At 40.3% G+C, this 25,210-nt stretch overlaps 1 protein-coding gene across 1 annotated transcript in view; it reads left to right on the forward strand.

The window, feature by feature from the left end:
• dgki (diacylglycerol kinase, iota) overlaps positions 1-25,210 on the forward strand; it is a 105,771-nt gene that overhangs the window by 44,260 nt on the left and 36,301 nt on the right. Inside the window, exons 2-9 of the mRNA XM_079262898.1 lie at positions 431-539; positions 3,684-3,779; positions 14,064-14,138; positions 14,292-14,348; positions 14,431-14,496; positions 14,584-14,652; positions 15,658-15,774; positions 24,015-24,089. Coding sequence (XP_079119024.1) covers positions 431-539; positions 3,684-3,779; positions 14,064-14,138; positions 14,292-14,348; positions 14,431-14,496; positions 14,584-14,652; positions 15,658-15,774; positions 24,015-24,089 — 664 coding nt within the window. The remainder of the gene's footprint in view (positions 1-430; positions 540-3,683; positions 3,780-14,063; positions 14,139-14,291; positions 14,349-14,430; positions 14,497-14,583; positions 14,653-15,657; positions 15,775-24,014; positions 24,090-25,210) is intronic.

Genomic DNA, 25,210 nt, shown 5'->3' on the forward strand with positions numbered 1-25,210 from the left:
CTGGGCTGAATCTGAACCAGTGACGGATGAGGTGTTAAAGAGACTGAGGTAACAGAGAAGTGGTGAGGATGGAGGTGACAGAATGAAAGTGGAACAGGAGTCAGAGACTGAAACATGGAGGGAGATGTGACTGCTGACTCATCCTCTGACAGAACAGACCATCTCCGACTCGTTCTCATCACCCTGAAGTGCTGCTGGCAGTCTCTCCTCCAAGCTGTTCCCCCGTCCTCAAACAAATATCTCCAGCTGAGCCTGCTCAAACATGGCCCCATTATGTGAATAATTCATTTCCAAACTAAATTATAATCTAGTTCTTTCATTTATGCAGCTACTCTGCTGTGTCGGGTGATGACAGTGTCAGCTCAGCTTGTTTCCTTGTGATAATTATCTCTGTTTTTAATGCTTCGCATTTTCTATCTGTTGTTTTCAGGAAGGCGATCTCCCGCTCAGGCCTCCATTACCTCGGTCCACCCCAGCCCTCACTTCCTCCTGCATCCAACGGTCCCAACAAGGAGCTGCGTACCTGTGTGGACTGGACGGTCAGACATGCACACACTTTTTGTTTTGCAAAATTGTAGAAATGACAGCACTTAAATGTAACTTTAAAAAAAAAAAAGTCCAAGTGTACTTTAGTCTGCCTGAGTCACTCAGTGACATTTCAATTTTTATTTGTTAGCAGCTTCTTTTCAACAACCATATGTTTCTGTGGGATGAAAATGTACCTTTTTTTTTTTTTTATGATTACTGCATGAAAACATCTTGGTAATGTGAAAAAGAAAGTTAAATGCGTCACAACTTTGCAAGATGGGACATTTACGGGGTCTATTTAGCAAAAACTTAATGGAATTTATTTACGAGACGTGAATCACAAAACCAAAGAGCCATTTTGAAATACTGTCCCAGCGCTACATGAAATGTCAAAAGGCAATGGAAAGTACTCACTGACTGCACATTAAACAGTCAAAAAGGTGTTTTTTTTTATTTCTAATGAAATGCCATCATGTTTATCTCTATATTTTGGCATGTTTTTGCAAAAATTAAGTGGCATTATTCTCAAAACTGTGCAATTTTGTAGAATACATTTAATATATTTTGTTCAAGTCAGTTTAAAGGATTGAGATCCTCTGAGCTTACTTATATTCAGATCTTACAAAAAACATTCAACTATCGCTTTTCTATTCAAATAATTCATTCATAGTTCATTTAAATTACTGTATAAAAATGATCTAAATCTGTAAACAAGTTTGCAAATGCTACATATCGCAGGTAAATGCAATAACTTCAACATAACAGAGCAAACGTTCCTTTTTTGTTTTTGCGTTAAAATGAATGTGTTATTTTTAGCTTAAAGCACAACAACAAAGAAAGGAAATAAGGAATATGACTGAGAAAGCTTTATTATAAACATTATTTATAACATATTCATAATAAGTGAGTAAGTATCACGTTAGTTCTAATCTGTTACTATGAATTATTAGTCACTAATAATACTTAAATACAAGGTGCTCTGTTATTGGTAGGAATATGTACGTAGCCCAACTGTTATGGGCCCTGTCCAAGTTTTCCCTTGCTGTCTGCAGGGACACTTCCACCACGTCAACACTAACCTTTACTTCACCGCACGTAGCACACACATGCAAACATGAACTCACATGCCTTCATTTGTCTACATCAAACACGAATGTACGTAAAGGTGGATGTACTCTGACCCCTTTGTAGGAGCTAATAAGTCAGTAAGTTTTTGTACGTACACAGGATTTGAAGGTATCGAAGAAAAAAGAAACATAAAGATGTCCAAATGTCGGTGGAGAAACTGCTGTCATCGACTAGCAGGGAAAAGATGAGGCAGCGGGCGTCTTGTCTCATCACAATGGACTTTTCTCTCTGGAAGTTTATTACTTCATCATCGTTCAGTGGTTTTTTGTCAGGGTTGTCTCCACTTCTAAACGATGCAGTGGGCATTTAAACTGTATTGATGTGTTGGTGCAGATTCTTAATGATCCAGGCAGCGGGAGAGCCTGAATGTCTGCAACTAAATGAAGAAGTAAAAGTCCGGTTATGTTAAAGGGCTGATTGTCAATCTGACAAAAAAAAAAAACAAATATACTAAAATAACTTCATAAAATGTCCTCACAACTAAGAGTTCAGATGGATTCGGACTTATCCCTGACACATATACAGCCGGGACAAATGATCAATATGTTTCAACATTTTCTTCTGAGCAACAGGGGAGGACACGACATTTCTCATTAGTGCTTATAAATACAAGACTATCTACTGCCTGTATCGTCAGCGTTTCGCATTGCTTCAAGATCTTCACAATCCTGTGACGATTAGTTTGTTTCTTCTATAAATTCACCACAAAATACCTTTTAATATGAGATTATGGTTATTAGTCTGCCTTTCTCTCAGAGACATTGCCTCTTGCCTGAAGGATGATTGCAGATTTAATAAACTCTCTCTGTTTATCTGGTACATCTGTCTGTGCAAAACAACAGATATAAAACAATAGCACAAGATTTTGGCAGCTTAGACAATCTTTTTCTTCAATACTGTACCTTTCTCTACTCCTTTCTTTCTTACCTTTGTTTTTTTTTTTTTTTTGTTTGTTTGTTTGTTTTTCTGTCCCCTGCCAAGTTCAACTTTCCCATCCAAGGACTGATGATTACAATAAAATAAATAAATAAATAAAAATATTTAGAATATCAGCCATATAAATAAAAAGTCTCGTTTGGTAGAGCAAATCTGTCTGGTAAAATGTGGAATTCCAGACAGATTTCCCTTCTGGATGTTCTGTAAGGACAGGATAAGGTGAAAAAAAAACAAAAACAACAACAAAAGCAGAAGTACAATGAACTGTATGTTGGTTTGAACCCATTTTCTCAACATTTCTGCAAAAGTTTGCAACAAAACTCCTGCGTTGGCATTTGAACCTTACTGGCCTACCTGTTTACTGTCATCTACTTACAGCTTATCTACCTAATTTTCAAGTTTGAAATGATTTTGCACTAACTAATGTAAGATGTGAAGTTAAACATCTAAATCAGGGATTGTTAACTCCGGTCCTGCAAATGTTAGGAGTTTCCCTGCTGCAACACACCTGGCACACATCAGTCCTAATTGGCAGACTTGTGCAGAGCTTGACATCAAACTCTGCACAAGTCTGCTGATTAGCCATCCATTTGAATCAGGTGTGTTGCAGCAAGGAAACTCCTAACATTTGCAGGACTTTAGACCTCGAGGACTGGAGCTGCCTAATCTAAATGAATGCTTCTTCTATTTTTTGTGTTTTATCGGCCTCTAGATGTAAGTTTTCTCTGTAAAAGCCATGGAAAGATTCCTGGTAGCTGCACAACGAACCAACGAAAATTTTTTTTTACCAACACGCATGCAGGCGCACGTTTGTGTTCATATAGATGCATGATGTGTGTTTGCACGTTAACTGTTGCTTCTGTAGCGTTTTGATTAGCACCTTAGATTATCATGCACTGTGAAATTACCCACCTCCTCAGCAGCGCCAATTATATGCTTGACACGCTTATCGACCATGTACTCTGAGCATCCATGTGCATACGGTTGCAGTTGTGACTGAATATAATCAGCTGCATTAAAGAGTGAGACGCTCCGAGGGATGACGCAGCCTGTTATATGATAACTGTTTTCTCTCTTCTCTGACTCTGCAGGAAAATGCAGTGAATGGCGATCACCTGTGGATGGAGACGAGTTGCTCAGGAGAGCTGTGTTATCTCGGAGAGGACGCTTGCCTCCTGAAGACCGCAGTGAGTAGTAAACAGTGCATTGACCTGAAGACTTTGAAGCTTTATGGCCATCTAAACTATATAAAAACAGTATAAAATCATTGTAAATCTTATAAGTCAATATTGCATTCATAGAAATACAAAACAAATTGAATCACATAGTGAAGATGAGACATTTTACTGTCTTAGAAAGAATTTCAGCTCATCTTTAATCAAATTGGGAAATGATCACATTTAATATGATGCAGCATTCCCTCTTCTCTTAAGAGTCCATAAACATCCACGAACTGAGGTGACTAGTTGCAGAATGTTGTCTTATTCTAGCTGCTGGGACTGGATGATCTTTGTTGTGGTTTCTGGTTCATGGTGCAACAGTTTGTGAAAGATCTGAACTGCAGGTGGGACAGTGCAGCTAACCTGCAGCATGGCTGCTTCTAAGCCATGTTGTTGGTGCATTGTCTCGCTGAAATGTGCAAAACCTTCCCTGGAAAAGACTTTGTATGGACTGGAGTATTTCTTTCTCTAACATCTGTATACACCAGGCAGCACTGACGGCATCTTTTCCATTTGTATCTGTGTCCCATACATACAGGGCTGCTTTAAGATTCTCTAAAATCCTTTGATATTATGTTTATAAATCATTGACCCCCACACTGATCCTGCAGGTATAAGATGTGTCCCTGCTGCAACACATCTGATTCAAATAGATGTTGAATTATTTCTGTATTATGTATGTACATGTCTGTCTGTATATGTACGTGTTTCATGTGTACATATTTAGACATTTATGTACATCTATGTACTTGTAAATGTGACTGTACCTAAATATATGTATGAGATATTTACTTCAATTTGTGGTGGGGCTGCTCGATTATGACAAAAATTATAATCAGGATTATTTTGACGAAAATTGAGATCTCTATTATTTAACACAATTATCCAGTATTTTTAAACAACGCTGCGCGTCGTGGTGTTCTCAACGCATTATAACCATATAATGCACGGTTCCGAGTTGTTTAATACACTTTTATCGCTTACATAGGAACTATTTTATGTTGGCCTCGATGTAAGTTTTATGCCAAACAGCCGCTGTCAGGCTGCAGCGCGTTTCCTTCATTCACCTGTTAAAAGACGGCTGATCTGAACCAGCTGATTAACGCGTTGCTATGGTAACGCCCCGTAATGGAGGGATATTAGTGTTTAACTCGCCAAACTACGGGTGCATTTATACGAAAATAATGCAGCAAGTTGTCACTGACAATGGTATAAACTATGTTTAGGTGAACTTCCACAACCTACTGCAGTTATTCTACATTGACCTGCAGCCGGAGCCGACTGAGACTGGCCGCCTGGGAGTGCTTTAGGACGGGAGAGGCTCCCGCTGCTCCTTCCTTACAGTAACTGCAGAACAATATGTGCCTTCAAGTCAGTCGCCAAAACACCAGAAAAGTCTCTAGTAACTCCAGTAAAAGTTGCTAGATATGTCGTTTTTAACAATAAAAGTCACCAAATTTAGCGAGAAAGTCGCCAAGTTGGTAACAGTGTTTGAATGAAAGCAAAGCGGCTGTGGGAGGAGTTTACAGCACAGCACTGCAATGCCAGAGACGCTCGATTAGCAGCTGAAGACAGCAGGAGAGGAAACTGCAGAGAGAGAAATAATCACACACTTTTATTTTTATGATTGTTGAAAACCCAGATCGTAATTGAGATTAAAGTCCGATTAATCGCCCAGGCCTAATTTGTGGAAATTATAACAAACAGTTAAAATATGGGAAATGATCCATCTATAAAGTGAACAATTTAAGACATATGGCATGCTATGCTATGACAATGATTTGTTTTTCCCTCTCTTTTTCTTTTCATTGAGTATTGTTAAGAAAATCAAATAACCATTTATTGGTGTGTTATGTTTCTTTTTTTTAAAAATATTACAAGAAATTTTCTTTTTCCTGCTCCTTTTCGAGCATGGTGCTCTGTATTGTTTTGTTTTTGGACTGTAAAGTCTTGTTTTACCTTTTGTATAACCATGTGAGAAATAATTTAAAAAAATTAAATGGATCTCTGACAAGCTCTGCACATTTCTGCTGTAGACCCATTAATTTAAGTCAGGTGTGTTGCAGCGGAAAAACATCTAAAGTCTGCAGGATCGTGGGCCTCGGGGACCAGAGTTGAGCTTCCCTGCTGAAGATAATTGAATTTTTTTTGCAATTTGACATTATGAAACAATATTCTGAAATCGTTCTACAATTTGTAGACACTTTTTTTTTTGCAGATTGCACTTTGTTGTCTTAATTTCAGGGAGACTCTCCTTCTCTAAGGTGCTCCTTTTATTCTTGCTCATGTGACTGAACTGTTGCCAGTCAAGCAGCAACATCTTCCTTCATTTGATCCTTTTTTAGGCCCACTTTTATCTTCAGTCAGTCTTTCAGTTTTGTTATGTTGCTTCCATCAACTTCAGAACGAGCTATTTCTCATGACATGATGAAACATCTCACTTTTAGCAGATACGTCTTTTCTGTTCTGTTTTTCATAAAATTCTGAACTATGAGATTTACAAATATTTGTGCATTTCTTTATAATTTAACTCTTTTCTTTGGGAAATCGGTGTTGTATACATGTCAGCGTCCCTTTCTTTGTTGACAGAGATTGGTGTAGAGCAGCCATTAGACCCCAAAATGTGGCAAGGATCATATTTTTGTTATTAAATATAAAACAGAAATGGACCACAGCAGAACTCTGTCTCCTCATACACATTTAATGTCATCACTGATGTTGAAAGCCTGCAGTGATGGAATTGTTTCCCTCATGTACAGATGACCTATAATTCTATAAAGAACTAACATGTGGGGGGTTTTTGTGGCGGGACAGAAAATGAGGGAAAAATACCACTTAGCATGTGTCAAGTTCAAGGCTTTTACTGAAAATGCGGCACACAGCAGTGTTTGTTTACACATGAATGAAATGTTTTTTGACAAATCGCCTGGTCATATTACCCCCCGGTATTAGCTCATGATTCTGGAGAGCTGGTCAATACCAGGGATGGGCAACGCTGGTCCTCAAAGGCCACAGTCCTGCCGGTTTAGGATGTTTCCTGCTGGAGCACACCTGTCAACATGCTTGGACAACTTGACAACAAGGTGTTGAAGACAGGCATTTTTTATAAACCTGCAGGCTGCGATCCTTGGGGACTGGAGTTGGCCATTCGGGTCTATTGATCATTAATGTTGCATACAGTCACAAGGTAGGTCTAAAAAAAGTTAAATCGCTATTTGTAATCAATCAATCAATCAATCAAAGATACTTTATTCATCCCCGAGGGGAAATTATCACTGTTTCAGAGTTATTTAAAAGCCTTATTAGTCTTCAGTGAAGGTCTGTTGGAGTCCTACGGCGTCATCCAGTTTACTGTCTTTCGTCATTTCAAAATAAAAGTAGCAGGCTTCTCAAATATAAATATTAGGGATGTTTGACATTGGCTTTTTTACCGATAGCCTTTCTCTCTCTCTCTCTCTCTCTATATATCTATATCTATATCTATATCTTTATATATATATATATATATATATATATATATATATATATATATATATATATATATATATATATATATATATATATATATATATATATATATATATATATATATATATATATATATATATTAAATCAGTTTTGTCCAACTCTTATTAACTTTAAATACCAATTAAAAAAACTTAAACTGATAGTGTTGAAAAAAAATTAAAGAAAAAAAAAAAATATATATATATATATATATATATATGACATTTCTTATATTTTGTAGCTGTGAATTAGATGTGCATACTGTGTAAACGTGTCACGAAAAAACAAAACTATCAATAATTTTAGATAATACATTTAAATGTTGATATCGGCCGATAATATCATACATCTCCAATAAAAATGCCAGCATATTTATTTTGCAAATCACAATTAATTTCCCACAGGGAAACTTCCAGATAGATAAATAAAGTTGTCTAAAAAACCTGAATCTTTGCACATTTTGGTACCATATTTAATACTTTACCAAACACAGTCATTTATTCTGTCATCATAAATTAGTTATATACCTAATATATGACCTAACTTTACACTAAATTATTTTAAATGTATGTGAAACCCAAATAATATGTATAATATGCACATCATGACACTGACCTGATTACACGGAGAAGATTAAATACTGCAGCAGTGCTTTCACTGCACTAGTGTTAAAGAGAGGAATTCACATAAAACTTTCAAGCTTTCTGAGCAGATTTATGATCCTTTCTGGTCAAAAAATTACGGTCCATCATAGTTTATCTTCAAACAGCAGGTAGTGGCAGTATTTTTGAAATGTAGTGCTTTAAAATTGATGATAATTTAAACAGATGATCCGTGTCTACAAAGCATCAGAGCAGTCACTCCGGCAACACAGACAGATCATTACCTACGAGCATGCAAGGCTGGAATGAAAGTTTTAAATTATGGGTATTATGAACCTTTTGTCCATCCACACACCTCTTATGAGGAAGAACAGCTCTCGGTATAAAGAGCTTGAGAGGAACTGTCTGGTTTGACAGCTATATGATAATAAATCTGTACCTAACTACAATGAATGTAAAAGATGCTGAAATAAACCAAATTCACTACAACCTCTATGTGGTTAGGTGTTTTAGATGAGCATTACATGTTTTTAGGAGGCTAAATTGACCTCAGTTTAATGTGAAATTGCCTTGACAGGTCATGGTGGACACAAATAAGCAGATTATTGACTGTGCTCAGGTGGATTCGACTGATTCTTGTGCAGCCATGAAAGAGCCACCTGGCAGTCTAAAAGATGCTGCAGTGGGTTGAAATTTACATGGAACAAAGGCTGCAGAAGATGCCGCCTTTCATCTTGGTTTACAGATCTAGGAAGATGTTTTTCCATGTTGGCTCATGTGACTGATTACTGTTTAAAAAGGCATCATTAGACTAATTTTGTTAACTTGTCTTCTGAAAATGTCAAATAAGGGTAAACTCTTAGTTCCAGTTATTATTTAAGGCGATAACCCATCATTTTTATGTTCCAGGTTAGCCAAAAAAAAAAAAGGAAAATCAGACCATGGGAAAGCTTGTAGAGCTGGACTATTTGAGATTTGGAAATCAATCATTTTGTGTTTTTTAAATGTTTTCTAGATGTGTGAAACAAGAGTTTAATCAAAAAAACTGTTTGTGCTTATGAATAGTGGTTGAAATAAGACTATCAGTCTTTGAAAAGTCATGAAAGGTTTTTACATCTACACCTCTCCGGGGTGTGCTCTGCCTCTCTGACTATTGTTTCCATCTGCCCTTCAGCACCTAGCTGGACGAAGCATGTATACATGCGATGGATGGATGGATGGCATGTATACATGATGATGCATGGAAGTGCAGAAATCCTGATATGGGAACAGAAATAAGATTTAAAAAGCAGCACAACCTGTTAATCCTATAATTCTCCATTGTGTGTTGTTTTTCTTTTTTTACTTTTGAGTTAACACAAAACCTAAAATCGTTACCATTAAGGACCAGCTGTTTGTCATATCCAGGGCAACAATAATTAAGAAATTAAGATGCTTCCTAACTGATGCTGTTGCAGTTTGCATATCCCAGAAGCTGAATTCTCCTCCACTGTACAATAGTCAGACTTCGGATTTATGACGTATATCTTCTTCACAGGGGGTTTTGGTGATGAAAAACTAATGACAGCTCGTTGTACGATGTTAAAATAATGCAGAGCCATTAAAATGTTACACTCTCTCCATTATTAGCTGTCATCATGAGTAGTTTGTCATTTATAAAAGCCAGGGCAGCAGTACCAAATTTCTATATTGATGGAAAGCTGCACTTTGGCATCCTGAGAGCTTGGTTTTAGTTTGCATCCCACGATTAACAACTTCTCTCTGTACCATCAGGTCTAATATTTCTGTTACTTGTCATTTATGGTTCGGCTTGTATACCTGCATATATTTTGCTTGTCGTGCTTTTCCAGGGCAAACATAGAGAAAAGAATTAAACTTCATATAAGCAAATAGGAAAATAAATGAATAAATATGAAGATAATGAAGTTTAAAAGGATTGTTTTGTATGATTTTACATTCCATCCAGTGGTTTATAGAGATTGTCAAATAAAAGATATTAAGATAAAAGCGTATTACTTTTGAGAATCTCATTCTTCTATTCTATAAACTTTATATGTCTTTAACATATTTAATTTGTACGATACTTGAAGTGTGTGGACTGCTGAATAAATCCACATCAGTCGGTGCTTTACCTTGTCTTTAGTCTGAACTTGCACATGTAGGCAAATTACCAAGACGGTTAAACGACCCACTTGCACCAGCATGTTAGCAGCTTTCTGACAAGCTGGTGCTGACTGCTTGGCATTAGTTTGTTAGTGTGGGTGTGAATTACTATCTTTACTTATATGACACCTTTTCAAGCAAATTCCAGCTCAAAGATCTTTGCAAAGCAACCACAGACTCAAGAAATAAAAGACAAGATGAAGAATATCAGTGATCGCAAAAATAAGTTTTGAATAACAGCAAAATAATACTAGAAATAAAAAAGTGAAAATACACCATAAAAAATCCTGTGATCAATTTAATAGCATCACTTTCACTGTTTTTATCTTCACTGTATCTTTTTTTTTTTTTTTTAACCTGTCCTGTCCAGCATCTCAGCATACAGAACAGCAATCTGCGTGCCATTGTTTGCCAGACAGATTTGCTCTGTCAGGGGAGACATCTCATGTATATAGCTGCCCTTGATAATCTGAATATTTTTATTATTATGATAATTATTTTATTTTATTTATTTATTTATTTTTTTTCCCTTTTATCATTTTTACAATCATCGTCAGTCTTGATATGGCCGAGCTGGACCTGGCAGGGGAAGAGGAAAAAAAGAGGAAATGAAAGGAGGAAAAAGAGAGACAGAAAAGAAAGGCGTGTCTAAGCTGCTAAAGTTACAGTATTTGCAAAACAATATAAAGTATTGAAAAAATACAACAAGACATAAGTAGGATAGTGACAATATTCAAAAACAGACAAAAAAAAAAGAAAAAGAAAAGTAAAAAAAAGTAAATGAATTAATAAAATAACAATTACAATACCAACCGTTATTAAACACACCTACAGAGAGTCATCAGCAACATTTAGTAGGAAGCAGATGGGAAGATGAGCGCTTTGTGGGCGTGCACGTGTGAGTGTTCAACCTGTGATCATGCAATCAAAGATCAGCTGAGTGCTTGTTGGGGAGCACGACCACGACCCGAGGTGTAGGGGAGGAACCCAAAGCCCCCCAGGGCCCAGCAAGCCCACCGCGCACAGAGCCCGGGCAGGCAAAGCAGAGAGAGCCTCCGTCCCCCGAGCCCAGAGCAGTGGAAGCCTCCAGGCAGGCGCCACCCGGCGCAACGAGGCAGGGGCACCGGGTAGCACAGGGCGACGGCAAGCCGGCCCGGTGGGCGCCAGGTGCTGAAGCGCGGGCCGCACAGAGAGCCGGCAGCCCACAGGCCCCAGGACCACCCGTACCCCCCGGCAGAGCCCCGGCCAAGACCCAGCGGGCCCCGCCCACCCAGAGCAAAACAATCGCGGGCCGGCGACACCACGATACCAGGGGCGGGATCACCAAGGACAAGGACACGTCCGTACACCATCCCCCCAACAACCCCTCCCCACAACCCTCCCGCTGCTTCCTATCCCCCCTCACCAGCACCCTCCCCATCCCTCTCCCTCCCAAGCCCTACTGTCCCCAACACTCCCACCCCCCCCTTCCTCCAACCCTCTCCCCCCACTCCCCGCCCCACCCCTCCCTCCCATTCCACACCCCCCCCCTCCATCCCTCCCACACACCTCCTCCCATTCAATCCTCCCTCTCCCTCCCAATCCCCCCCCCCCCCCCCCCCCCCCCCCCCCAGCGACAGCCGGAGCCGGAGGACTGCAGGCCCCAGACCTGAACTCCCCATATTCACACACCCACACACACACACCCACACTTATGCAGCCAACCAGAGACCCTGCTGGCCCCCTCATGCGGCCCAGGCATCGCCCAGGACAAAGGTCCCCCGCAGCACCCCATCCCCAACCCCCAGGCCAGCACCAGGCGGTGCTGGCCTGGTGGTCCCCCCCGTACCCCGAGTGCTCCCCACAAAGAGGGGACATAGGAAGACCCCTGCCCCCCCCCACCCGCCCGCCTCTGTGATGTGTGCATGGGTGGGTCGTGGTTGTAGTGCAAGTAAAAAAAAGGGGTGGCCGTGGGGGGTGGGACCAGCTGCTGCCAGACAGCCAGACCCCCCCTCCCCAGCATTCCCTTGTTTATGTGAGTATCTGTGTGTGTGTGTTAAGTGTGTGTGCTGATTGTGTAAATGTAATAGTGTCTAGGTATGGGGATGGGCAAGGGCCACCGCTGTAGCTCCTGTCCACCCCCCATGGCCAAGGCGCCTGTCCCCTCGAAACCCTAAATGTATATTGGTGTCTATGTTGCAATTAAAATTTAGTGGGGCAGGTGGCCGCAGGGGTCCATCGGAAAATGCCCCTTAGGGTTCCCGGGACCACCGACTTCACCCGCCCCACCGTGCCCTATATGCTGTATGTATGATGTCGGGTGGCGGAAGAGGAGGGGGGCATGGGGAGGGGCACCACCAGGGGAGAAGGACTCTTCCCCTGGGCGACCAACTCCTCAGCTGGCCGCAGTAGGTCCCCCCACCTCACCGGGACAGCCCCAGGGCAGAAGGGCAAGTCCCGGCCCGCCAAGTGGAGCAGGAGGCAGCACCCTGGTGGTCCCCCCATCCCCGGCGGCCCAGCGCCAGCACTCCAGGGGCCGGAGAGTCCCCGGTTCCCACCCAGACATCCATCCAGGTCCGGGGCCCGGTGCCACCAGCAACGCCAAGACTGCCGCCGATGGGAGGAGACAGAGCCAGAGGGAGGATTCCCTCTGCCATGGACCCTATTCCTACCCCACCAGTTCCCAACCATCCCCCTCCCTCCCACGCCCCCCCCCCCACCCCCCACCCTCTCTGCTGCCCCCCTCCTACACCGCCCCCCCTTCCACGCCGCCCTCCTCCCCCCACCTCCTTCGTGCCCCCCCTCCCCCCACCCCCTCCCTCTACCAACCCGCACCAAACCCCATCCCTCTACGGACACATCACAATCCCCAGGGAACCCGCCAGGTACCATAGCAGCGTGACCCCGAGGGCATGCCCCAGGCGACCAAGGCCCCCCAGGTCCAGGCCAGGCCCCCCCATCCCGGAGGGAGGCAGCCCCGAAACCCGGGGGCCCCGGCCCCCCACGCAGCCCACACAACAGCAACCCGGCCACCCAGCCCAGGCCAGTCCCGACTGCCCCGAACTCCCGGCTGCCCCCCGGCCCGCCCCCAAGCGACCCCAGCCTCTGGGCCACCAGAGCTCCAAGCCGGCTCTTCACTGTATCTTTAATAATTGCAATTTTTATGCCAAAGGTTTTATGAAACGTCAAAACGTCTCCCTGAAAGGAGTCAAAACGTACAGTTGTACTTTACTAGCAGGGAACTGAATACCATGGTTATTCAACACTAATCCTTTGCGGTCACAGACCTGCATGTTTTAGATGCTTCCCTGCTCCAACATTAATGACTCACATGAATTATTATGATCCTTTTATGCACAATGATTCATTCATTTAACTCAGATATGTTCAAATAAGGAAACGTCTAAAACCTGCACAGCTGCTGAATAAATCAGTCCCTCGGTTTTAAATTGTTATATTAATTGTTATATTAATTGTAATATTTCTGTTAGCTACATTTACATTTTATCACTAGAAATTAGTTATAGAGTAGATTAGACTTCCTGTTTTATTTTATGAGATACTTATTGCAAATATGAGAAATTATGGCAACGGGACATTAGAATTTGCTTTGTTAAATTACTGATAAAACAAGGTTGAATTTATCTTCTTATATTATTAGAATAGATTTACAACACTTTTCTTTAGATGAGTAAATTTTCCTTCCTGACGGAGCTAAATGAGCTGCAACTGTTAATCATGGAGGTTTTGGTCTGTTTTCCACGCCTGGAGAGTCACTGTCCCACTCAAGCTTTGACACTAAATGGGAAACAGTGTGAAATATTGCGACACTTAAAGCACATCTCAAGATGCTATTTGTCTGTCTGTATCTGTTCATCACCGTGTTGCATCGCAGCTTTATTCATCAGCGTGTGTCTTTACACCGCTTACATTATTTGTGAGCGTCATTAGTGGGTTTGTGTGTCTTACTCTGCACTGTGTTGTCTGTATCTCTTTTAAGAAGTCAGCTCCCAGGAGGAAATGTGCCGCCTGTAAGATCGTTGTTCACACCGGCTGCATAGAACAGCTAGAAAAGGTATCGTCACACACAAGCACACACCTGCTCGTCCATCATGACTGGCTGTTATTTCTGAACATTAAAGTTTAGGCCGAGCTGTTCCTGTTAGACACTTTTACATTTGAAATGAGTGCAGAAAGACACATGAACGCTTTGTCTGCTTCTCTTCAGATTAACTTCAGATGTAAGCCAACCTTCAGAGAGGGAGGGTCGCGGTGCCTCAGAGATGTAAGTGTGTGTTGCGTCTGTGGATGTGTGTGTGTGTTTTCTGGGAGGAATCATAGCCATAATCTTTGTTTGTCTGTGACAGAATGTACTGAGGCATCACTGGGTTCACAGACGAAGACAGGAGGGGAAATGTAAACAGTGTGGAAAGGTGAGTGTAAATACACACACAAGCAGAATAAGACCACTATATCATATCATTACTCTTCATATAAACTACATTTAATTGTTCTTTCAGAGTTTCCAACAGAAGTTCTTCCACAGTAAAGAAATCATCGCCATCAGTTGCTCTTGGTGTAAACAGGCCGTAAGTACTTATCCTATATTAATCACGATAAAATACTACTTCTCTCATAATCTTATTCTAAAATATGTTAGAAAAAACATCAGTGTTGACTCGTATGACTTGTTTACACATGAAAAAATGTCTTTCATCTTGCTGATTATGCTCAAATATCAGGAAACATTATATAAATAGTAAGTAAGAGACAGATAAGCCTCAAGTGTATTGTGTCAGCTTTATTTTAATGGTATTTACAGCCATATTGGAAGAAGAGTTAAAGCAGTACATCTCTGTCAATATTTACAACCCCTTCTTATAGGAGTGTAAATAATAAAAGCTGTTGTTCTGTTGAAGCTCATTCTTTGTGAGAAATTTGTAATCATTAGAGTGATAAAATTAACGTTTTAAAGTGTACTTCCTGTTCTTTATGTCATAGAAAATGCCCCGAAGTTTACATAATTACCCAACACCATCACCCCCATTTCTACAGCACACATACATATTATAGACATATAGATGCTAGATCATAAAAGAAGGAAAACAAGAGTGGTTCTAATACGGCATGAGAGGGAAGGTTTGGATAAGCGTCCCGATGTGAGTCATTAAACTCCTGTGGGGAAAGGCGGAGGGAGCCTGATGGCTTCCAGTAGCTCTGGGTCGCTGGTGTTTATTGACGACATGACAGAAAACAGAAGAAGCCTGATGAAGTCTGAAGTGTACAGGGAGATGCTGTCTCCTCAGATTCAAACACTGCAAAGTGGATTTGATTCACAAAGTAGAAGGACACTGGCCTATAACACATTACAAAAGCAGCTGCAGCAGTAAAGGCCGGCTTGTCGTCTCCAGCAAATATGGAAAAAGTTATTATTAATTAGCAGTATGTACAAATTCATGTGAGACATTGAAAAAGACCCCAGTTTTTATATAAAACCCTCACATTTAAGCTCAAATAAAAGAAAAATGTTGGTTTTTGCTTTGTAAAACCCGCTGTTATCAATAAAGAAGATAAATCTGGTGTTTTTCTTACAGTTCCACAACAAGGTGACATGTTTCATGCTGCATCAGATAGAGGAACCATGTTCACTGGGAGCTCACGCTGGAGTCATAATACCACCCTCGTGGATTATCAAAATCAGGAAACCACAGGTGTGTATATATACACACACACACACACACTCCTGCTGATGATCTGGACATTTAAGCACAAAGCTGTGGAGGAAACTGCAGAAACTTCAGAGGGAATTTCCCACATCCCACTGATCTGGAAGACCTCTGGAACATCTCAGAACTTCATGTATGCATGGATGTGTCCATTAAAAGTTGCAGAGTAGTAATATACAGAAATCTGAGCAGACTGTTCTTGTCTGCTGGGGTGTATGTCTGGCCAGAGAGCACGATGAAACCCTGTTTCCACCAAAACATACGGATGTTTTGGTGCATTGTGTTCCAGTATATCCTGATCTGTTGCGTTTTCACAGCCAGTCGTACCATTACCCAGCAGGTGGTGTATCAGCCAGACAGCGATAGATGAATTAGCTGTGTAGCGGTGCGACATCATAGTGACACAACGCCTTTGAGTTATCATGAAGAACTTGCACAAAGGAGGAGAATAATGGATATCCAGCAGTTTGTGTTCTTCCTTCTTAGGCTGTGGCTTTAAATAAAAAATCTGCTGTGGCTCTGTGATGGACTGGTGAGCTGTCCAGGGTGTACCCTGCCTCTCGTCCAATGATTGCTGGTATGGGCTCCAGCTTCCCCGCAACCCTTAATCGGAGTAAGCAGTATGGAAAATGAACGAATCAATGAGAATATAGTGTATTTAAACACAACGGTGATGTTCCCTTGTTTTTAATCACATTGAAAGCCAGGGTAATTTCAACCAACCATGTCCTAGTTTTTACCAAGTGGTAACTTCCGGCATTTTACAGTGAAGCCCATGCAGAAGTGCATAAAACTGCAGTTCCCCCTTCATCCACTAGAAGCTGCAAAACATAGCAAATCCCCATACACTCCAATGTTAAAAAGACCAACTTCACAGCAGAAATAAACATGTTTACAGCCTGGTTCAAAAATTCATTTTAGGTTAAATAGGTCAGAATTACCTTCATGACAACTATGGGGGAAGTGATTTTTTTTCTGACTCGCCCGTTTAAAAGTAATTTAATTTTGAAATTTTGCACATTTAGGGGCGTGTCCTTTTGATTGACAGGTACCCGATTTCCCGCTTCAAGTAAGAAGAACGTAGAACAACTGCGGTTTTTAGCTGGTTAACATCGTGACTAAGCTTTAGACCACTTACCTCTGTTAGCTGGTTAGCTCCTGTTATCTTCGGGTTAGCTCGGTTAGCTCTTAGCTACAGAAAGCTTGGAGTTTGCTTAATGGCAATCATCCACCATGACACTCACAGCCCCCCTCTCAACTCCACCTCTTTGCCCATATTTATATTTCCCGGGTGAGACGATACGCATGCCCCTGCCAAGATGGCGATGGTAAGAATCACTTCAAATCACATCGTCGTCACGGAGGCTATGTCTATCTTTTTATATACAGTCTATGATTTTTACCTGTGGAAACACAAAAAAGCCAAACTAACCGATGCTGTGTTGATCCAAACACATAAGTGGAAACGGGGCGGAATAAAGAAATCACAGAGGATACTGAGCAGTAGTATCAAAGTATACAAGATAATTACCTACAGATATTTTATCAGTCATGGTTTTTAGATTTGACTTTATAACTAGCTGTTATTTGTATGTGTGTGGAACAAGATGGGCAGAGGAAACAGATCCTGCTATAGGGATCCAAACTACACAGTTTATACTTGTTTAGACAGACACAATGTCTAAAAATGCAAATAAGCAACAGTATTTCAGCTTCAAGCACAAAAACAAAAAACTGCGCTACTGCAAGGACTGAAAAACCAAAACAAGCCCACAGTGGCTCAGAAACACAGACCTGCTACTGATGTCTCCACATTCATCTTCCACAGCACCTCTTACAGCAGCAGCACGGCTGTTACTACCAGTCACTAGGAACCAGTCTTTAAACAGGTGTACTTAGTTTAGTATAAGTTGATAAAATATTACCAAATCAAAGCCACTGGGTTTTAATTGAAGTACAGTTTTTAGGCTTTATTATTTTTTATACACCCCAACTTTATCAATCTTATACAAACATAGATATCTGTTACAAATTCAGCCAACGGTATATATTATTTACTGTATGTCATAATATCATAAAGTTATTGTTCCTGGTGAGACATTACAACAGAAAGCTATGTAGCTATAAGAAAAATTGATATAAACTTTCGCTAAATCTACATGTCTAGCTGGACTCCTGTTAGATATTATGTGTTTGAATAAGACTGATCAAGGTAAAAGCCTGCAACTTCATAAAGTTCAGGGTCACTTGGATGGTTACAAATACTGCATGATAGCTTATTACTTATAATGTTACTCCTACTTTCTTATGTTGGCTGATCAAGTTTTTAATTAACAGATCCCAGTGAGTTAGAGTAAATGGTGTTTTATCAGACATCCTTTGATCTTCTTCTCAAAAGCGAGTCCTTTCATCGCTTCTATTTCTCTTATTAACTAATGAGCATCAGAGCCGCTGCAGGAACAGACGCTCCATTTAGTTTGCTGGTAATTTGGTTATTTTATTACTTAGTGGCAGGGATGCTGATGACTGTCGAGTTGTGGGGGACGTTTGCCTCTCTGAGTAAAAGCTGTTTTCTCGTCATAAAAACAAAAAATACAAGAAACAGCACCTAAAAGTTACACCTGCAATGATCCAAGTCCTTGTCGTCGCTGTTGTTTATTGTATTGTTTTTAGGAATGGATGTTATTTTATTATGTGAAGCGCTCAGGTGTTTTCCATTGTGATGTGCATCAATTAAACAAAGAATTTCCCATCAGGGAGACAAACTTTGCTTTTCCTTTAAACAAATTTGTGTTTAGTCACTTTTGAGTCAGGAGAAGCAGACTATCTCAGCAACTTGATCTGCTTAAACAGAGATGTCCATTAGTTGCTAAGCAATGCACACATGATGTAAATGCACACTGTGCATATGGCAATGCGTTCCATTATGGGATGTCAAAGGATGGTGGGTGAGATGTCCAGTTTATCTGTTTCATGTTTTTCTCTTTAAATCTATTCACAGTGAACACATATAAAGCTAAATACAGTAAAAAAAAACTGAGATGGATAATGAGCCCAAAACTTTCCATAAATTCTCTGGAACCACCTGCTGTTTTTATATATGTGATGTGGATTCAATATGTAGAAAGTGAAATCCTGCACAGTGTGGTATGTTTGATTGGATATTTACATTCTCTGATGCCATTCCATAACAAAATCTCAGGACAACGGCATACATGCTTCAAATGAGCCCCATATAACACATGTTATTAGGTGTTATAATGAAGATTATAACTTCCATTATTAGCTGTTTATAGTCTTTATTGTAACAGCTAATAATAGAGGGGCTGCATGATGGACCACCGCACCACTTTGTTCTCTTTTTGGTTCAGCCGCTCCTGTTAAATTAATGCAGACGTTTTATTTGCTGAGCTTGGTAAATATCCTGAGCTATACCACCTGATATCTTTAATAAATGAAAATCTTGCCACGTTTTAGTGGTACCAGTAGGTATCCATCCATCCATCTTCTGCTGCTTATCCAGGGTCGGGTCATGGGGCCAGAAGCCTAAGCAGGGAAGCCCAGACTTCCCTCCCCCCAGCCACATTTCCCAACTCTGCAAGGGGGATCCAAAGGCGTTTCCAGGCCAGTTGAGAGATACAATCCCTGCAGCGTGTCCTGGGTCTTCCCCGGGGTCTCCTCCTTGACAGACGTGCCTGGAACACCTCACCAGGGAGGTCCAGGAGGCATCCTGACCAGATGCTCGCACCACCTCAACTAGTTCCTCTTGATGCGGAGGAGCAGCGGCTCTACTCTGAGCCCCTCCCAGATGACCGATATCCTCACCCTATCTCTAAGGGAGAGCCCGGCCACCCTGCAGAGGAAACTCATTTCAGTCGCCTGTATACGAGATCTCGTTCTTTCAGTCACAACCCACAGCTCATGACCATAGTTGAGGGTAGGAACGTAGATCAACTGGTAAATCGAGAGCTTCGCCTTCTGGATCAGCTCCTTCTTCACCACGACAGGCCGGTGCAGAGTCCGCATTACTGCAGACGCCACACCGATCTGTCTGTCGATCTCACGCTCCATCCTTCCCTCACTCGTGAACTCCCATCCCAGCCGCTTCACACTTGGCTGCAAATTGCTCACTCAAGAGTTGAAGATCACGGCCAGATGATCTGGCAACGTCAACATCAACCACGTCATCCACAAAAAGCAGAGACCCAATCCTGAGGCCACCAAGTAACAGTAGCTGTAATGAATAAAACCTTTTACCATCATTTCATGACTCAGAACATCAGTGACGTCATGAAATGAACGTCACAAAACGACGTAGGTATGAGAAAGTATAAATAGACCTTGATTAATGGCCAGATCTTATTGTAACACACCCCTGCCACATAAAAAAGGTTTCATTAATCTGCCAAACCACAGGAAAAAATTAGAAATACAGTTTAGGAAATCATTTTGAATGGACACAAGTAGAATGTATCGATCCATATACATGAGAAATGGACGTATGCTTAGTCAAGGAAGATATGGAGACGTTTATAGAAGCAATGTTGGAATTAAAAAAGTAAAACCAGAATTTAGTCACATAGTTGTAAAAAGAACTTGGTCCACTTTAGTCCACAAAGAACTTGGTTAGATTTATTGGGCATTTTATGTCAGAAAATATCTGTTTTGTTGTTGTTGTTGCTGCCAGAACAATGACTCCTTGCATTATTTAGATTTTTTAAAATTTTTTGCTGCAGAATCTAAAGCAGCTCGTGAAAGTTTGGGTTATAGTTTCGCCAGCAGATGAGAAGAACTTCACGATTCTTGCCTTCTTCTTACGTGGATTAGAGGACGGATCTAAGTGCGTTTTCAGACAGGTGATGACAGTAAAGTATAAATGTTGATTCTTTTGGGATATGACATCCATTAACTCCTTTGTAGAGTTAAACCTTTTACAGAGATCTTTGAAGATAGCTTTATGCAAGTTGTTGATAGTCTGGCTGTGGGTAATATCAGATATATTGGTCTGTTCCAGGACTGCCTTTAAGAGATTGTTGGTAATGTCCATAATAGCCTCCAAGGTCAACTGGGACTGAGCACTTCCAGCAATCATGTTTATCAGCTTCACCAGTATGATGGTAACATTGGCGGCAGTTTTCCTTTCACTCTCTGTCATATTTATAAGCCTGGACGTTAAAGAGGAAGAATGGTCTTCATTTTCTGATTCACAGCTCTCCTCCCAATGGTTCCCAGTACTCTCAAAGTCCCAGGACACCCTCTGAAATATGTAATGGAGATGCTCACTGGGATTTTGACTTTGCCACTCATTCTGCACAATCGCGTGCTCTGCTAGTCGATGAGGATTCTTTCTCACCGTCCACAACCACGGATCTTCAGTTCCGATGTGGAAATGTGCCAGATTTCTTTTTTGCATTTCAAAAAAGTCTTTGGCTATTTTGTTTGCTTTTTTTAAGAGGTCATGATAAGTACTTTTAGATTTTCTCTCGATATCTTTGAATTGTAAGGCCGCCGTATCGGAAAAACACCACTGTGGGACCCTACGCGTCGTATAGAGCTTCTCATACATAAGAATTTGATATATTACATTTGTGATGTCCATCGCAAAGTTGAGCACTTCAGAGCTACTGAATGGTAACCATAAATCTCTAAACCTCCTGCGAGTACCTAAGTAATGCCGATGTCTGTTATGGCACACGGCATACAGCACTCCATCTTCTCCCTCCGTGGAAGTAAGTAATCTATTACACAAATAACACCAGTTTATTACACGGTTATACAACAGTTCATTTTCGTAATATGTCCTGGCAGCAAGCCACCATGTTCTACTATGACCGTAATATTGATGAAACTTTCTCCTGTGATATTTAGAAACTAAAGCTATTATTTGATTTTCAAATAAACATGATGAAAAACGTAGATGAGGCTTCCTGTTGCAATCGGAAGTTATCAGGTTGGAGGAAATTCTCCTTTCAGAGCCTGTTTGAATTAGAGTTTTCTCTTTTGACATGAAGTGGTTGACTAATTTGTCTGATAGTATGTCTGCCAACCGTTTTAAACTATTGGCATTGAAACGAGTCGACATCAGATACCAGCTTATCCTGGAAGCATATGAAAAGCTCTCATCTGATTTCAGAGGACTGATGGGGGAAATTCTTCCTTTCCAAAACCTGCATTTCAGCTTCGCCAAAAATCTTAAAAACCTCAGAGCATAAATTTTAGCACAAGAAATGGTGCAATCACAATCCTCAAGATCACACCCAATTTTTTCTGTCTGGGTCCTTTCACTTCCATCTTTTGATGCGGCAGGAGACTGAGGAAGTGAGTCTCTTTGGCTCTCAGTGGTATGATCCACTGGAGAAGAGCTCTTTTGGTATTGAGAAGCAATTAACGTGACAAATGCTAAGATTGAAAGGTTAGTCTTCTGACACATGTCTGTCAACACTGCTTTTATGGTGGGATCAGTCCAGCCAAAAGCCATTTTCTCCCACTGCTGTTGAGTCAAATTGTTTAAAGATTGTGTTACTTGTTGCCTGAAGTTCTCTCTCCTCGCTATATGCATCCTCATCGTTTCTGTTCTATCCATTTTTACATTGTGTTCCTTCATCATTTTTACAGATTTACCTTTTGGCTGTTGCTAATAAGTTAAGAATGAGGAAAACGTTATTGATCCTAACAAGAGCAGTTCGTTTGTAGCTCAACCGTATCCACGTAACATCGACAGTCAGTGAAGAAACTAACAAAAGATGGTCTTCGTAGGGTCTGGGAGTCCAAAACAAAAAAAAAAACTACTTCAACTCCAAAACAAGATGATCAGAATAAGCTAAAAAGATAGAAAAGCAGAAAGTCAAGACTGCTGCGTATTGAGGTGCTGCTCGGTAGCGCTTCGCTTTAAGGATTAATATGAAAAAAGTATTTAGAAGTCTTAACAAGAGAGTGTGACATCATCTATGAGGTCACCGTGACTTTGATGATGCAACAAGGGTACTGTGACATTGTGTCTGAGGTCACGGGGCCTTTGATAAAAACTATGACATCATGAACTAGATATGAAAAAATATGGAATTAACCTGAAATAAAGAGGAATATTTTAATATTACAGAATAATAAGCCCAAGAACAAAACATGAAGAGCTATCTGTTCACCTTGGCATTTAACTAAATCTTTGTTGTAATTTTACTAATTTATTTACTTTTTTACTGATTTTATATATATATATATATATATATATATATATATATATATATATAATTTTTTTTTTTTTTTTTTTTAATATATATATTTTTAACTCCTGTGTTTTCCTCATGGTAACCCAACACACTGGGAACTTACTTTACTGGGAGGATTGGGCCATTTTCCACAGCTTTTCGAAACCCCTTTTCCTCATTTCACTTTATAATTCACAGTAAAACTCTTTGCTATCAAAGATGGCAGTTATAGTTTTCCCTTAAATCATTTGTTAAAAAAAAACAAAACATTTCCATCTGCTCCTTTGTCTATCCTCACCCTATATCTTTACCTGAAATAAACTGGTCATGTGACCCACTAAGTCACCGTGGATACTATGACATCATGAACTATATAGTCAAAAAATTAAATGAACCTGAAGCGTAAAGGGGAAAAAGTGCTTCTATTACACTTTTGCAATACACTTCTATATCAAAGTGTCTGAAAAACCACCTTGTGAGAGCGTAAAAACCTTTTAGCACATGAGAGGTTTTTTACAACGTAGGTGTTTCCATTACCAGTTTTTTATAACAATATTTATGTTTTGTGCAATTCTAAGGCTGATGGAAACACAACTAGTGTCATGTCCATCATTTTGAGTTTTAACATCTTTCCCCATCATCGCTTTCTCTTTAAAAAAAACTCCCAGACACCAGTCTGTCTCCCAGTTAATAAAGTCCACTAACTGTCATTTTGTGACAGTGATGAGAAACGACTTTGTTGGATCTAAATTTGAAAGACGGCCCTTCACAGACCGCGTGTTAGTATGTGTGTGATTTAGGATATGATGTGATATGAGCTGACACGTGTCTGATCTCTCTGAGGGAACTAAGAGTTTGTGTCTCTGTTATCACACACACACACACACACACGGTCACACATTTAACACACACAAATGCATCCCACAGTCACATCACATGCTTCATTGCACTTTTAATCAGCATCACTATGAACGAGTTGACAGTGAACTAACCACTGAACTGTGTGTGTCTGCACCCCAGAGCTCACTGAAGAACTCTGCCAGGAGGAAAAAGCGGACATCTTTCAAACGAAGGACAAGCAAGAAGGGGCTGGATGTAAGTAATAACATGATACTCTGATAGGATATTCTTGGTTACATTTCATTTGATTTTAAATTGCAAGATCTGCAGGATTATCACCAAAATAATAGTCCATGGGCCAGACCAGATATCTGTACCACTCAAGGTGACGAAACTTACTTATGATTTTTAAAAAGATCCATGTCTGTAGATGATATTTTGGTATGATAACCCTTTCTAACTGGCAGCTGTATCATTATTACCAGCTCATGAAGTTACCCGACCCCCATTAGAAAATTACATGTAAACTCTTGTGCATATCCTGGTTACACTTTGGTATCGGACACCTGTCAATGTTTAACAATATTGTCTTTGGTATCATTATAAAGGGTTTTTTTTCAGTTTTCATTCAAGCTAAGATGTGAATCTCTCGGACCAACATAGAGGCCACTGTAGTCCTTTAAACAATAGACAACACTCATTTTTACACAGTTTCCGCCTAAATTATATACTATCTTTAAGCACTGTGTCATCTGAGAAAAACAGGGAAACAAAATATAATATCTGGAATACTGCCAGGGCCACAAGGATTCAGAAAATGTATAATATGCTAATATTCTTATAATGCCAGAGGTGATTATTAACATCAAACTTGAAGAACATTTTCAGATTATTAGATTCAAATGGAGTAGAATGAGATAAGATGGAAAGAACATGACATTTTTTTTATCTGTGCTCTAGTGAAATTGCTGTCATCAAACAAGGTAATATACAATTGTATTTTCAAATAAAATGTCATACAATTTTTAAAAATATGACTGTAGACACTATATGATGTTCAGTTAAAAATATTTCACAGTGCTAAGGCTAATGCCTGAGATTAGCACAGTTTAGAAGAATCTTTGTAGTTTGTTTTTGGCAAGACAACTTTTCAATTATAAGCCATGTGAGTGGTTGTAGTCTCAAAACAAATATTTCAAATTGAAAGTAAATTATTAATTTCTTTAAATTTGTTGTCAAAAAAATAGTCCTTTACCATATTCCATGAAGGATCTATCCAACAGTTGTACTTCTTCTTGCAAACCGATGCTGACTTGACTGATGAATTAGTCAATTCAGTCTAAAATATTCTTGTGTTTTGCTTTATGTTTTACATT

The sequence above is a fragment of the Telmatherina bonti genome (genome assembly GCF_933228915.1).
Source record: "Telmatherina bonti genome assembly, chromosome: 23".
NCBI lineage: Eukaryota > Metazoa > Chordata > Actinopteri > Atheriniformes > Telmatherinidae > Telmatherina > Telmatherina bonti.